The sequence below is a fragment of the Babylonia areolata genome, chromosome 31 (assembly GCF_041734735.1).
Source record: "Babylonia areolata isolate BAREFJ2019XMU chromosome 31, ASM4173473v1, whole genome shotgun sequence".
Taxonomy (NCBI): Eukaryota; Metazoa; Mollusca; class Gastropoda; order Neogastropoda; family Buccinidae; genus Babylonia; species Babylonia areolata.
Window position 1 is genome coordinate 13,057,871 of NC_134906.1, and position 15,000 is coordinate 13,072,870.

Here is a 15,000-nt window from a genome sequence, read left to right on the forward strand (position 1 = left end):
CGGCAAAAACATCTGAACTCTGAAGGTCAATCGTATGTTCACTTGCTGAAGAATGGTTCTGTTTACAGATTTCGTAAACTATGCGTTTATATATTTAATGCCCTGAAGATACGACAGGAATTCTGTGACAACAATGATGAAAGTTAGAATTAATTTACAATGCACGAGAAGCACTTTTGTTCTACAGGTTAAGTTAGTACGTATTTTACATTTTGTTGTGGTTGAGTGATCACCATATTGTGTACTTTTGACCTCTTTCTAGGGGCCGGAGGCCTGGAGATTAAAGTTTTGTTCTTGTTCTTGTTCTCTGTCTCTCTCTCTGTCTCTCTCTCCGTCTCTCTCTCTCTCTCTCTCTCTGTCCATGGAGAAAGAAAACGAGGTGCATTTTGTTCTGTCCTGTCCTGTCTTGTATAATTTAAGAATACAGTACATACCACTGAAATATTTTAAGTTCCCAAGTCAATTTAGACTGTCATTACTTATGGCATCAGTGCATGAACAAACTATTAGAAACCTATCAATTTATCTGTATTGATCGTTCAAGCTCTGATCTGTTCTTATGTCTTTGTGTATCCAGTTACGACTATCATGCGTACAATGTGTATAACTTAACTGAGCGTTATTCGCCACGCATGTAAGAGTTATTATTTAGCGTATATCGTATATCATTTAGGTGTATAAATGTCAATTGAATACAATATGTTTCATGATGAGTATTATGTATTACTAACGTGAGCGTATATTACTTAGAAAGAAGGTATGATATATTTATGTTATCTGAACGACTGTCATTTTACAATGCACGGTGCGATGTCTATGAAGAATTTGTGACACCCTTTCATAAGGGGCAATGGCCTATAAGTGAATAAACCATTCATTCATTCTGTCTGTCTGTCTGTCTCTCTCCGTGTCTCTCTGTCTCTGTCTCCCTCTCTCTCTCCGTGTCTCTCTCTGTCTCTTCTGTCTGTCTGTCTCTCTCCGTGTGTCTCTCCCTCTCTGTCTCCCTCTCTCTCTCCATGTCTCTCTCTGTCTCTGTCTCTTCTGTCTCTCTCTCTCTCTCTCTCTCTCTCTCTCTCCGTGTGTCTCTGTCTCTCTGTCTCTGTCTCCTTCTCTCTCTCTCTCTCCGTGTCTCTCTCTGTCTCTGTCTGTTCTCTGTGTGTGTGTGTGTGTGTGTGTGTGTGTGTGTGTGTGTCTTTCTCTCTGTCTCTGTCTCCCTCTCTCTCTCTGTGTCTCTGTCTGTCTCTCTTTTCCCTCCCTGTCTCTGTCTGTTTATATGTTTCTCTGTTATGTCTTGATGAATGTTGGTCTCTCAGTCTGTATGTATGGTGGTCAGTGTTTGTCTGACCTGCATGTTATTTAAAAAAGGATAATTATATACAAGAACTAAATATAAGATTGCCTGGATATGAAAATAAAGAACAAGAAAAATATAAAAGATCCAATACTGAAACATACATCTTAGTTCCTAAGTACACTGCATAAAACAAGTCACAATAAGCTACAACATCACATACACTAGATTTGCCACAAATAATCCAAACAGGGCACTGCATAAAAACCTGTACCCAAGACAAACGTTGGCAGGGATAAGTTAACCAAAAATATAATTATTAAAAAAATTACAGTGGGATGTGGATGAGTGAGTGACATTACTCAGAGTATTCGTGTAGTGCTTTACTATATGTGATCATTGTATCTGAGGGGTGGAGTTCTGATTAAAATAAACGGAGTAGAAAATGTCAGTGGTGGGAAATCGGCAATATAAGTTGGTGTATAGCAATTTTATGGCAAAGTGCCGGTTTATGTGTGAGCGTGTGTTGTGTATATGTGTGTGTGTCTCTATCTCTCTGTCTCTTTCTGTGTGAGTGTGTGTGCATGTGTTGTGCTTGTGTCTGTATCTCGATCTGTCTCTCAATTGTGTGTGTGTGTATGTGTCCTTGTGTGTATGTGTATGTATGTATGTGTGTGTTCGTGAAAGTTTTTGAGTGTATGTGTGTATGTATGTATGTACGTGTATGTGTGTGTGTGTGTGTGTGTGTGAATTAAAATCAAAAGCCTCGTCAAATAGACGAGTCTCAGTAACAGGCTGACCTCACATACAACACCACAAACACACACAACTGAAAGAATATCAACTTTGCAATGAGATGTCCAACCCACTTGGGAAGACGAGGGTGGCCCTGAGAAGGGCCTTGGACAGTAGGGAAAGTTGGCAGGTCTAGTCGCTGCTGACGAACTTTGTGAGGGCCTTGATACCCTCACAGTCAGCCTGTTTGGCCAGCTGACCAGGCAGCAAGAAATGGACAGCAGTCTGGATCTCGCGGCTGGGGATTATGGAACGCTTGTGGTAGTGGGCCGTCTGGAAGCTTCAGCAGCGATTCTCTCGAACATATGGTTAACGAGGATGTTCATGATGGACATGGCCTTGCTGCTGATACCAGTGTCAGGGTGCACCTGCTTCAGCACCTTGTAGATGTAGATGGCATAGCTTTCCTCCCTCTTCCTCTTGCACTTCTTGTCGCCGGCAGGCAGGAGACGGTAGAGACGCCCCACAGGGAACTGCACTCTTGAGCGAGACCTGCTCTTTCCCTTGACTTTTCCTCCTTCATCACGTCCAGACATGTTTTCAGTTGACAGCAAGTTGCAAACTGACCTCCCCGCACCAGACCCATGCCCCTTTTATACCCAGTCATGAGGCCTGTGCCTTTGTCTATCCGGTTGCGTAATACGCCAAACCCGACTCGAAAGGTGGAGTGATCTGCTTTACTACAACACAACTTGCCAGTAAGTGATAAACAAGACAAAGGAAAGTAAAGTGGGGTTGGTAGACTTGCTGGCAGATGTATTTGTGTTTAGGGGGTATGTGCGTGTCTGTGTGTGTGTGTGTGTGTGTGTGTGTGTGTGTGTGTTTGTCTGTGTGTGTGTGTGCGTGCGTGTGTATATGTGTGTGTGTCTGTGTGTGTGTTGCCAGAATACACCCAACCTAAATCGATATGCGGAGTGATCTGATTGCTACGACACTATTTGCCAGTGAAAAAAAATAATAAAAAAAGAAAGAAAAAGAAAGGTGGGTTGGGGGACTGCCAGAGCCTAAAATCAAAGCTATTTATGCAGTAACTGACCTGCATGCTATTTAAAAAAGGATCATTATATACAAGAACTAAATAAAAGATTGCTTGGCTATGAAAATAAAGAACAAGAAAAATATAAAAGATCCGATACTGAAACATACATCTTAGTTCCTGAGTACACTGCATAAAACAAGTCACAATAAGCTACAACATTACATACATTAGATTTGCCACAAATAATCCAAACGTGGGCACTGCCTCAAAACCTGTACCCAAGACAGTAAGGTAGGGTTGGTAGACTTGCTGGCAGATGTATGTGTGTTTAGTTGGTATGTGAGTGTGTGTGTGTGTGTGTGTTTGTCTCTGTGTGTGTGTGAGTGCGTGCGTATGTGTGTGTGTGTGTGTGTGTGTGTGTGTGTGTGTGTGTGTTGCCAGAATACACCCAACCTAAATCGATCTGCGGAGTTATCTGATTGCTACGACACTACTTGACAATGAAAAAAAAATAATAAAAAAAGAAAGAAAAAGAAAGGTGGGTTGGTGGACTGCCAGAGCCTAAAATTAAAGCTATTTATGCAGTAACTGACCTGCATGCTATTTAAGAAAGGATCATTATATACAAGAACTAAATATAAGATTGCCTGGCTATGAAAATAAAAAAAACCAACAAGAAAAATATAAAAGATCCAGTACTGAAACATACATCTTAGTTCCTTAGTAAACTGCATAAAACAAGTGACAAATGTATTGCCAACTGAACAAGTCATTTGATAACAGGACAAAAAGAAAGTCATAATCAAGCCTTAATTTAGAGTTATTGTAATGTTTTTATATAATGGGTCCAGTTTAATCCACTTTACTCAGGCTCCGATGCCTTTTTTTTCACAGGTGACATTTTATTTACTGCACTGGGCTGTACATATACAGATATTTTTGCTCCTGCAATTAATATTGTAATCTCACTGTAATTTTTCTAATAATCATAATTTTGGTTTACTTATCCCTGCCAACTTTTGTCTTGGGTACAGGATTTTATGCAGTGCTCCCGTTTGGATTATTTGTGGCAAATCTAGTGTATGTGATGTTGTAGCTTATTGTGACTTGTTTTATGTAGTATACTCAGGAACTAACATGTATGTTTCAGTATTGGATCTTTTGTTTTTTTTCTTGTTCTTTATTTTCATAGCCAGGCAATCTTATATTTAGTTCAAATCCTTTTTTTTTTTTTAGATAGCATGCAGGTCAGTTACTGTATAAATAGGCTCTGGCAGTATAAAAATGTTAACAAAACATCATCAAGCCTTAAATTTGGTTGATTTGCTAAAAGTCAACAATATCATCTATTTACTTGGTTGAGAAACTTTTAAAACACAGTATAGACGTTCGATATCAAATGCATATGGACGAAACCAAGTGGTAGGAAAATTTAGAAAGCGAAAAGAGAGAACTGGGAAATGGGAGGTGGGCTGGAGTTTGTGTTTTATGGCATTCATAAAAAAGATTTTTACTCGTCCCAAGTACCAGTTGGATTAAAACATTTCATATCAGTGGCTGGCTTAGAGTTCCGAAAATGTTTTTTTGTAACATCTACATTGCCAGTATTGATCTGAAACACACACACACACACACACACACACACACACACACACACACACACACACACACACACACACACACACACACACACACACACACACACACACACAAACATTCTCTCCATCTTTGTTGTCCGTCGTCTCACTCTCTTTGATGTTGGTCTCCAGGTGATGACACCACTCCTCCACTCACAGCAACGCTGGCCCTCCCACCTGGCTTTGTTGACAATATGTAACTATCTGTGAAGAGGGGAAAACACGTGCCACTTCAGGCTTCGCTATCTGATAAAACTCATGGGATGACGATCCGCAAGGAAAACTTTTATTGCCACTTGGAGGACACTTGTGAGTCGTTGTTCCCGCGTTACCTTGGTGACTGAGAGTGGAGGGCAGAAAAGGGGGAGCGTCCCTCATGGCATGACAGTAGACCTTAATGAAGCTGGCGCCTTTAAGTGCTACTGTCCAGACAAACAGGGGGCTCACCATAGCAGCCTGGAGGTGATATACTGTACTGTACTGATAGGGCCGGTATGAATAGCCCCGTAAATGAACTTGGCGGACTCAAGTGGGCGCTGTCTGGAGAACACTGCATTCCTAAACATAGACCCTATTATCTCGAGTGTCCTTAACCAGTCCTGGAGGCAGTACTCGGTCCTTCTAAAATTGACTGTTCACGGCACATGTGTGCGCCCGTGTGTGTGAATATATGGTTTTTTTGGTTTGTGTGTTTGTGTTTGTATGTGTGAGTGCGTGTGTGTGTGTATGCGTGCGTGTGTGTGGTTGGTATCTGATTGCTATGACACTACTACTTGCCAGTGAAAAAAAATAATAAAAAAAGAAAGAAAAAGAAAGGTGGGTTTGGTGGACTTGGCATATGATATGTGTATTGTGTGTGCATTTGTGTGTGTGTGTGGGTGGGGGGGGGCGGGTCGGAGGTGGAGGAGGGGGACTAAGTGTTGGAGGGTGAGGGGGTTACGGGGAGGGTAAGTCAACTCTGTGTGTGTGTGTGTGTGTGTGTGAAATCGGCAATACCAGTTGGTGTATAGCAATTTTATGGCAAAGTGCCAGTCGTTTGTGTGTGAGCGTGTGTTGTGTATATGTGTGTGTATCTCTATCTCTCTCTCCCTCTTTCTGTGTGAGTGTGTGTTCATGTGTTATGCTTGTGTCTGATTGTGTCTGTATCTCGATCTGTCTCTCAATTGTGTGTGTGGGTATGTGTTCTTGTGTGTATGTGTATGTATGTATTTGTGTGATCATGAAAGTTTTTGTGTATATGAATGTATGTACATGTATGTGTGTGTGGTGTGTGTGTGTGTGTGTGTGTGTGTGTGTGTGTGTGTGTGTGTGTGTGTTTGAATTAAAATCAAAAGCCTCGTCAAATAGACGAGTCTCAGTTACAGGCTGACCTCACATACAACACCACAAACACACACAACTGAAAGAATATCAACTTTGCAATGAGATGTCCAACCCACTTGGGAAGACGAGGGTGGCCCTGAGAAGGGCCTTGGACAGCAGGGAAAGTTGTCAGGTCTAGTCGCTGCTGACGAACTTTGTGAGGGCCTTGATACCCTCACAGTCAGCCTGTTTGGCCAGCTGATCAGGCAGCAAGAAATGGACAGCAGTCTGGATCTCGCGGCTGGGGATTATGGAACGCTTGTGGTAGTGGGCCAGTCTGGAAGCTTCAGCAGCGATTCTCTCGAACATATGGTTAACGAGGATGTTCATGATGGACATGGCCTTGCTGCTGATACCAGTGTCAGGGTGCACCTGCTTCAGCACCTTGTAGATGTAGATGGCATAGCTTTCCTCCCTCTTCCTCTTGCACTTCTTGTCGCCGGCAGGCAGGAGACGGTAGAGACGCCCCACAGGGAACTGCACTCTTGAGCGAGACCTGCTCTTTCCCTTGACTTTTCCTCCTTCATCACGTCCAGACATGTTTTCAGTTGACAGCAAGTTGCAAACTGACCTCCCCGCACCAGACCCATGCCCCTTTTATACCCAGTCATGAGGCCTGTGCCTCGGAAGAGAGGGAGTGGTGGTGGAGTCATTGTTGTCACCTTCTAATCGTGTCATGTGCCTTCAGGTGGGGTGGTGGGGGTGGGGGGTTATGGGGAAGAAGAAAGCTATTGGTTGGTGTCTGTTGGTTTCTTTGAAGAACTGGTGACAGTTCTATGACTTTCATTGCTGCTGTTATTCTCTCCCCACCCCGATTCATTCTCTCTGTCTCCTTCTCTCTATCTCTCTCTCTCTCCTCTCTCCCCACCTCCCTTCCTTCTCTTTCTCTCTCCTCTCTCTCTCTCCCCACCCCCCTTCCTTCTCTCTGTCTGTCTCCTCTCTCTGTCTCCTCTCTCTCTCTCTTACCCCCACCCCTTCCTTCTCTCTGTCTCTCTGTCTCCTCTCTCTGTCTCCTCTCTCTCTCACCCCCAACCCTTCCTTCTCTCTGTCTCCCTTCTCTCTCTCATCTCTCTCTCTCCTCCACCCCCCTTCCTTCTCTCTGTCTCCTTCTCTCTGTGTCTGTGTCTCCTCTCTCTCTCTCTCCCCACCCCCTTCCTTCTCTCTGTCTCCCTGTCTCCTCTCTCTCTGTCTCATCTCTCTCTCTCCACACACCCTCTTCTTTCTCTCTGTCTCTCTGTCTCCTCTCTCTCTCTGTCTCCACTCTCTCCCAACCTCCCTTCCTTCTCTCTCTCTCTCTCTCTCTCTCTCTGCTCTCTCTCTCCCCACCCCCATTCCTTCTCTCTGTCTCTTGGTCTCCTCTCTCACTTCTCTCTCTCTCTCTTCCCACCCCCCTTCCATCTCTCTCTCCTCTCTCTCTCTCTCACTCTCCACATCTTCCACCCCTCCCACCCTTTCTTGCATCCCGTCCACGTCATCTGTCTCTCTGTCTGTTACTGTCTGTCTGTTTGTCTCTTCAAAAAGATGAGACTATATGAACTTGCTATCTATATTTTAAGAATCTTTGAATGGGCCGAATATCATTACATAATAGACTTTTTTTCTTTTTCTTTTTTTTTTTTAAAATCCTCCTCCACCTGTTTGACTCTCTCTGTCTCTGTCTCTGCCTCTCTGTCTGTCTCTGCCTCTCTCTCTGTCTGTCTCTCTGTCTGTGCCTCTCTCTGTGTCTCTGACTGTCTCTGTCTGTCTCTGCCTCTCTCAAAACCTGTACCCAAGACAAAAGTTGGCAGGGATAAAGAAACCAAAAATATAATTATTAAAAAAATTACAGTGGGGTGTGGATGAGTGAGTGACATTACTCAGAGTATTCGTGTAGTGCTTTACTATATGTGATCATTGTATCTGAGGGGTGGAGTTCTGATTAAAATAAATGGAGTAGAAAATGTCAGTGGTGGGAAATCGGCAATACCAGTTGGTGTATAGCAATTTTATGGCAAAGTGCCAGTCGTTTGTGTGTGAGCGTGTGTTGTATATATGTGTGTGTATCTCTATCTCTCTCTCTCTCTTTCTGTGTGAGTGTGTGTTCATGTGTTATGCTTGTGTCTGATTGTGTCTGTATCTCGATCTGTCTCTCAATTGTGTGTGTGGGTATGTGTTCTTGTGTGTATGTGTATGTATGTATTTGTGTGATTATGAAAATTTTTGTGTGTATGAATGTATGTACATGTATGTGTGTGTGTGTGTGTGTGTGTGTGTGTGTGTGTGTGTGTGTGTGTGTGTTTGAATTAAAATCAAAAGCCTCGTCAAATAGACGAGTCTCAGTTACAGGCTGACCTCACATACAACACCACAAACACACACAACTGAAAGAATATCAACTTTGCAATGAGATGTCCAACCCACTTGGGAAGACGAGGGTGGCCCTGAGAAGGGCCTTGGACAGCAGGGAAAGTTGTCAGGTCTAGTCGCTGCTGACGAACTTTGTGAGGGCCTTGATACCCTCACAGTCAGCCTGTTTGGCCAGCTGATCAGGCAGCAAGAAATGGACAGCAGTCTGGATCTCGCGGCTGGGGATTATGGAACGCTTGTGGTAGTGGGCCAGTCTGGAAGCTTCAGCAGCGATTCTCTCGAACATATGGTTAACGAGGATGTTCATGATGGACATGGCCTTGCTGCTGATACCAGTGTCAGGGTGCACCTGCTTCAGCACCTTGTAGATGTAGATGGCATAGCTTTCCTCCCTCTTCCTCTTGCGCTTCTTGTCGCCGGCAGGCAGGAGACGGTAGAGACGCCCCACAGGGAACTGCACTCTTGAGCGAGACCTGCTCTTTCCCTTGACTTTTCCTCCTTCATCACGTCCAGACATGTTTTCAGTTGACAGCAAGTTGCAAACTGACCTCCCCGCACCAGACCCATGCCCCTTTTATACCCAGTCGTGAGGCCTGTGCCTCGGAAGAGAGGGAGTGGTGGTAGAGTTTGATTAAGTCATTGTTTTCACCTTCTAATCGTGTCATGTGCCTTCAGGTGGGGTGGTGGGGGTGGGGGGTTATGGGGAAGAAGAAAGCTATTGGTTGGTGTCTGTCGGTTTCTTTGAAGAACTGGTGACAGTTCTATGACTTTCATTGCTGCTGTTATTCTCTCCCCACCCCGATTCATTCTCTCTGTCTCCTTCTCTCTCTATCTCTCTCTCTCTCCTCTCTCCCCACCTCCCTTCCTTCTCTTTCTCTCTCCTCTCTCTCTCTCCCCACCCCCCTTCCTTCTCTCTGTCTGTCTCCTTTCTCTGTCTCCTCTCTCTCTCTCTTACCCCTACCCCTTCCTTCTCTCTGTCTCTCTGTCTCCTCTCTCTGTCTCCTCTCTCTCTCACCCCCACCCCTTCCTTCTCTCTGTCTCCCTTCTCTCTCTCATCTCTCTCTCTCCCCCACCCCCTTTCCTTCTCTCTGTCTCCTTCTCTCTGTCTCTGTGTCTCCTCTCTCTCTCTCTCCCCACCCCCTTCCTTCTCTCTGTCTCCCTGTCTCCTCTCTCTCTGTCTCATCTCTCTCTCTCCACACACCCTCTTCTTTCTCTCTGTCTCTCTGTCTCCTCTCTCTCTCTGTCTCCACTCTCTCCCAACCTCCCTTCCTTCTCTCTCTCTCTCTCTCTCTCTCTCTCTCTCTGCTCTCTCTCTCCCCACCCCCATTCCTTCTCTCTGTCTCTTGGTCTCCTCTCTCACTTCTCTCTCTCTCTCTCCCCACCCCCCTTCCATCTCTCTCTCCTCTCTCTCTCTCACTCTCCACATCTTCCACCCCTCCCACCCTTTCTTGCATCCCGTCCACGTCATCTGTCTCTCTGTCTGTTACTGTCTGTCTGTTTGTCTCTTCAAAAAGATGAGACTATATGAACTTGCTATCTATATTTTAAGAATCTTTGAATGGGCCGAATATCATTACATAATAGCCTTTTTTTATTTTTTTATTTTATTTTTAAAATCCTCCTCCACCTGTTTGACTCTCTCTGTCTCTGTCTCTGCCTCTCTGTCTGTCTCTGCCTCTCTCTCTGTCTGTCTCTCTGTCTGTGCCTCTCTCTGTGTCTCTGACTGTCTCTGTCTGTCTCTGCCTCTCTCAAAACCTGTACCCAAGACAAAAGTTGGCAGGGATAAAGAAACCAAAAATATAATTATTAAAAAAATTACAGTGGGGTGTGGATGAGTGAGTGACATTACTCAGAGTATTCGTGTAGTGCTTTACTATATGTGATCATTGTATCTGAGGGGTGGAGTTCTGATTAAAATAAACGGAGTAGAAAATGTCAGTGGTGGGAAATCGGCAATACCAGTTGGTGTATAGCAATTTTATGGCAAAGTGCCAGTCGTTTGTGTGTGAGCGTGTGTTGTGTATATGTGTGTGTATCTCTATCTCTCTCTCTCTCTTTCTGTGTGAGTGTGTGTGCATGTGTTATGCTTGTCTCTGATTGTGTCTGTATCTCGATCTGTCTCTCAATTGTGTGTGTGGGTATGTGTTCTTGTGTGTATGTGTATGTATGCATGTGTGTGATCGTGGAAGATTTTGTGTGTATGTATCTATGTACGTGTATGTGTGTGTGTGTGTGTAGGTGTGTGTGTTTGAATTAAAATCAAAAGCCTCGTCAAATAGACGAGTCTCAGTTACAAGCTGACCTCACATACAACACCACAAATACACACAACTGAAAGAATATCAACTTTGCAATGAGATGTCCAACCCACTTGGGAAGACGAGGGTGGCCCTGAGAAGGGCCTTGGACAGCAGGGAAAGTTGTCAGGTCTAGTCGCTGCTGACGAACTTTGTGAGGGCCTTGATACCCTCACAGTCAGCCTGTTTGGCCAGCTGATCAGGCAGCAAGAAATGGACAGCAGTCTGGATCTCGCGGCTGGGGATTATGGAACGCTTGTGGTAGTGGGCCAGTCTGGAAGCTTCAGCAGCGATTCTCTCGAACATATGGTTAACGAGGATGTTCATGATGGACATGGCCTTGCTGCTGATACCAGTGTCAGGGTGCACCTGCTTCAGCACCTTGTAAATGTAGATGGCATAGCTTTCCTCCCTCTTCCTCTTGCGCTTCTTGTCGCCGGCAGGCAGGAGACGGTAGAGACGCCCCACAGGGAACTGCACTCTTGAGCGAGACCTGCTCTTTCCCTTGACTTTTCCTCCTTCATCACGTCCAGACATGTTTTCAGTTGACAGCAAGTTGCAAACTGACCTCCCCGCACCAGACCCATGCCCCTTTTATACCCAGTCATGAGGCCTGTGCCTCGGAAGAGAGGGAGCGGTGGTGGAGTTTGATTAAGTCATTGTTGTCACCTTCTAATCGTGTCATGTGCCTTCAGGTGGGGTGGTGGGGGTGGGGGGTTATGGGGAGAAGAAAGCTATTGGTTGGTGTCTGTTGGTTTCTTTGAAGAACTGGTGACAGTTCTATGACTTTCATTGCTGCTGTTATTCTCTCCCCACCCCGATTCATGCTCTCTGTCTCCTTCTCTCTATCTCTCTCTCTCTCTCTCCTCTCTCCCCACCTCCCTTCCTTCTCTTTCTCTCTCCTCTCTCTCTCTCCCCACCCCCCTTCCTTCTCTCTGTCTGTCTCCTCTCTCTGTCTCCTCTCTCTCTCTCTTACCCCTACCCCTTCCTTCTCTCTGTCTCTCTGTCTCCTCTCTCTGTCTCCTCTCTCTCTCACCCCCACCCCTTCCTTCTCTCTGTCTCCCTTCTCTCTCTAATCTCTCTCTCTCCCCCACCCCCTTTCCTTCTCTCTGTCTCCTTCTCTCTGTCTCTGTGTCTCCTCTCTCTCTCTCTCCCCACCCCCTTCCTTCTCTCTGTCTCCCTGTCTCCTCTCTCTCTGTCTCATCTCTCTCTCTCCACACACCCTCTTCTTTCTCTCTGTCTCTCTGTCTCCTCTCTCTCTCTGTCTCCACTCTCTCCCAACCTCCCTTCCTTCTCTCTCTCTCTCTCTCTCTCTCTGCTCTCTCTCTCCCCACCCCCATTCCTTCTCTCTGTCTCTTGGTCTCCTCTCTCACTTCTCTCTCTCTCTCTCCCCACCCCCCTTCCATCTCTCTCTCCTCTCTCTCTCTCACTCTCCACATCTTCCACCCCTCCCACCCTTTCTTGCATCCCGTCCACGTCATCTGTCTCTCTGTCTGTTACTGTCTGTCTGTTTGTCTCTTCAAAAAGATGAGACTATATGAACTTGCTATCTATATTTTAAGAATCTTTGAATGGGCCGAATATCATTACATAATAGACTTTTTTTTCTTTTTCTTTTTTTTTTTTTAAAATCCTCCTCCACCTGTTTGATTCTCTCTGTCTCTGTCTCTGCCTCTCTGTCTGTCTCTGCCTCTCTCTGTGTCTGTCTCTCTGTCTGTGCCTCTCTCTGTGTCTCTGACTGTCTCTGTCTGTCTCTGCCTCTCTCAAAACCTGTACCCAAGACAAAAGTTGGCAGGGATAAAGAAACCAAAAATATAATTATTAAAAAAATTACAGTGGGGTGTGGATGAGTGAGTGACATTACTCAGAGTATTCGTGTAGTGCTTTACTATATGTGATCATTGTATCTGAGGGGTGGGGTTCTGATTAAAATAAACGGAGTAGAAAATGTCAGTGGTGGGAAATCGGCAATACCAGTTGGTGTATAGCAATTTTATGGCAAAGTGCCAGTCGTTTGTGTGTGAGCGTGTGTTGTGTATATGTGTGTGTATCTCTATCTCTCTCTCTCTCTTTCTGTGTGAGTGTGTGTTCATGTGTTATGCTTGTCTCTGATTGTGTCTGTATCTTGATCTGTCTCTCAATTGTGTGTGTGGGTATGTGTTCTTGTGTGTATGTGTATGTATGTATGTGTGTGATCGTGAAAGATTTTGTGTGTATGTATGTATGTCCGTGTATGTGTGTGTGTGTGTGTGTATGTGTGTGTGTTTGAATTAAAATCAAAAGCCTCGTCAAATAGACGAGTCTCAGTTACAGGCTGACCTCACATACAACACCACAAACACACACAACTGAAAGAATATCAACTTTGCAATGAGATGTCCAACCCACTTGGGAAGACGAGGGTGGCCCTGAGAAGGGCCTTGGACAGCAGGGAAAGTTGGCAGGTCTAGTCGCTGCTGACGAACTTTGTGAGGGCCTTGATACCCTCACAGTCAGCCTGTTTGGCCAGCTGATCAGGCAGCAAGAAATGGACAGCAGTCTGGATCTCGCGGCTGGGGATTATGGAACGCTTGTGGTAGTGGGCCAGTCTGGAAGCTTCAGCAGCGATTCTCTCGAACATATGGTTAACGAGGATGTTCATGATGGACATGGCCTTGCTGCTGATACCAGTGTCAGGGTGCACCTGCTTCAGCACCTTGTAGATGTAGATGGCATAGCTTTCCTCCCTCTTCCTCTTGCGCTTCTTGTCGCCGGCAGGCAGGAGACGGTAGAGACGCCCCACAGGGAACTGCACTCTTGAGCGAGACCTGCTCTTTCCCTTGACTTTTCCTCCTTCATCACGTCCAGACATGTTTTCAGTTGACAGCAAGTTGCAAACTGACCTCCCCGCACCAGACCCATGCCCCTTTTATACCCAGTCATGAGGCCTGTGCCTTTGTCTACCCACAGTCGCCACGAAGCGTCGTTTCTCTTAAGAAGCTCGTCTCGTGTTTCTCAAGTGTGTGAACACGCCCTCCGTTGAGGGGAACATAAGCAACACTCGGAACAGAGGGAGTGGTGGGTGGTGTTCGGTTGTAGTATGTGTGTTGATATTCTAGTCGTGTATGTGGCCTTCTGGTGGGCGGGTGGGGGTGGGGGGTGTGAGGGGGAAGATGTAGTTGCTAGTGGCGTTTGGTGTCTGGGGGGCGTGGGTAGTTAGGGGGAACTGGGCGTTGTAGGGATGGGAGGAGGGGGTGCGAGAAAATAAAAGGGAGGAGAGAGGGAGCGAGGAGAGAGGAGCGGCGAGAGAGAGAGAAAATAAGAAAGGAAGGAGAGCGCGAGAGCAGAGGAGCGATAACCTAACCATGCCGTAGCGAGGGATCTCAGTCTCTCTGTCGCAGCTCTCTGTCACCCCCACCCACCTTCCTCTCTATCACCCTCTCTCTCTCCCCCTCTCTCTCTCTCTCTCTCTCCCACCCCCCTTCCTTCTCTCTGTCTCCTTCTCTCTGTCTCTCTGTCTCCTCTCTCTCTCTCTCTCTCTCTCTCTCTCTCTCCCCACCCCCCTTCCTTCTCTCTGTCTCTCTGTCTCCTCTCTCTCTCTCTCTCCCAACCTCCCTTCCATCTCTCTCTCTCTCTCTCTCTCTCTCTCTCTCTCTCCCCTCTCTCTCTCCCCACCCCCATTCCTTCTCTGTCTCTTGGTCTCCTCTCTCTCTCTCCCTTCTCTCTCTCCCTACCCCCCTTCCATCTCTCTCTCCTCTCTCTCTCTCACTCTCCACATCTTCCACCCCCTCCAACCCTTTCTTGCATCCCGTTCACGTCATCTTTCTCTCTGTCTGTTCCTGTCTGTCTGTTTGTCTCTTCAAAAAGATGGATCATTATATACAAGAACTAAATATAAGTTTGCCTGGCTATGAAAATAAAAAAACAACAACAAGAAAAATATAAAAGATCCAGTACTGAAACATACATCTTAGTTCCTTAGTACACTGCATAAAACAAGCAACAAATGTATTGCCAACTGAGCAAGTCACTTGATAACAGGACAAAAACAAAGTCATAATCAAGCCTTAATTTAGACTTATTGTAATGTTTTTATGGGTCCAATTTAATCCACTTTACTCAAGCTCCGATGCCTTTATTTTTCACAGGTGACGTTTTATTTACTGCACTGGGCTGTACACATACAGATATTTTTGCTCCTGTAATTAATATTGTAATCTCACTGTAATTTTTCTAATAATCATAATTTTGGTTTACTTATCCCTGCCAACTTTTGTCTTGGGTACAGGATTTTATGCAGTGTTCCCGTTTGGA

The 15,000-nt window shown here is 45.5% G+C and overlaps 2 protein-coding genes and 1 pseudogene across 2 annotated transcripts; all 3 read right to left on the reverse strand.

The window, feature by feature from the left end:
* Nucleotides 1-2,218: 2,218 nt before the first annotated feature.
* Nucleotides 2,219-2,622, reverse strand: LOC143275793 (histone H2B-like). The gene is given in 2 exon segments (XM_076580071.1): nt 2,219-2,358; nt 2,361-2,622. Coding segments are annotated over 2 exon segments (402 nt in total).
* Nucleotides 2,623-6,199: 3,577 nt separating this feature from the next.
* LOC143275794 (uncharacterized) lies at nt 6,200-8,927 on the reverse strand. Its single transcript, XM_076580072.1, has 2 exons — nt 8,531-8,927; nt 6,200-6,585 (listed from the first exon to the last, which is right to left on the reverse strand). Exons 1-2 carry the CDS (start codon nt 8,925-8,927, stop codon nt 6,200-6,202), a joined length of 783 nt encoding a protein of 260 aa, XP_076436187.1.
* A 1,912-nt stretch (nt 8,928-10,839) lies between these two features.
* On the reverse strand, nt 10,840-14,132 carry LOC143275795 (histone H2B.3 pseudogene; annotated as a pseudogene).
* Nucleotides 14,133-15,000: the final 868 nt, after the last annotated feature.

Excerpts from the sequence above, each read along its gene's own strand:
- LOC143275794 (XM_076580072.1), bottom strand. The coding sequence starts at position 8,927 with ATGTCTGGACGTGATGAAGGAGGAAAAGTCAAGGGAAAGAGCAGGTCT. Across the intron at positions 6,586-8,530 it reads CCTCACAAAGTTCGTCAGCA|GAGGAAAAGTCAAGGGAAAG; the intron begins GCGACTAGACCT and ends GACGTGATGAAG.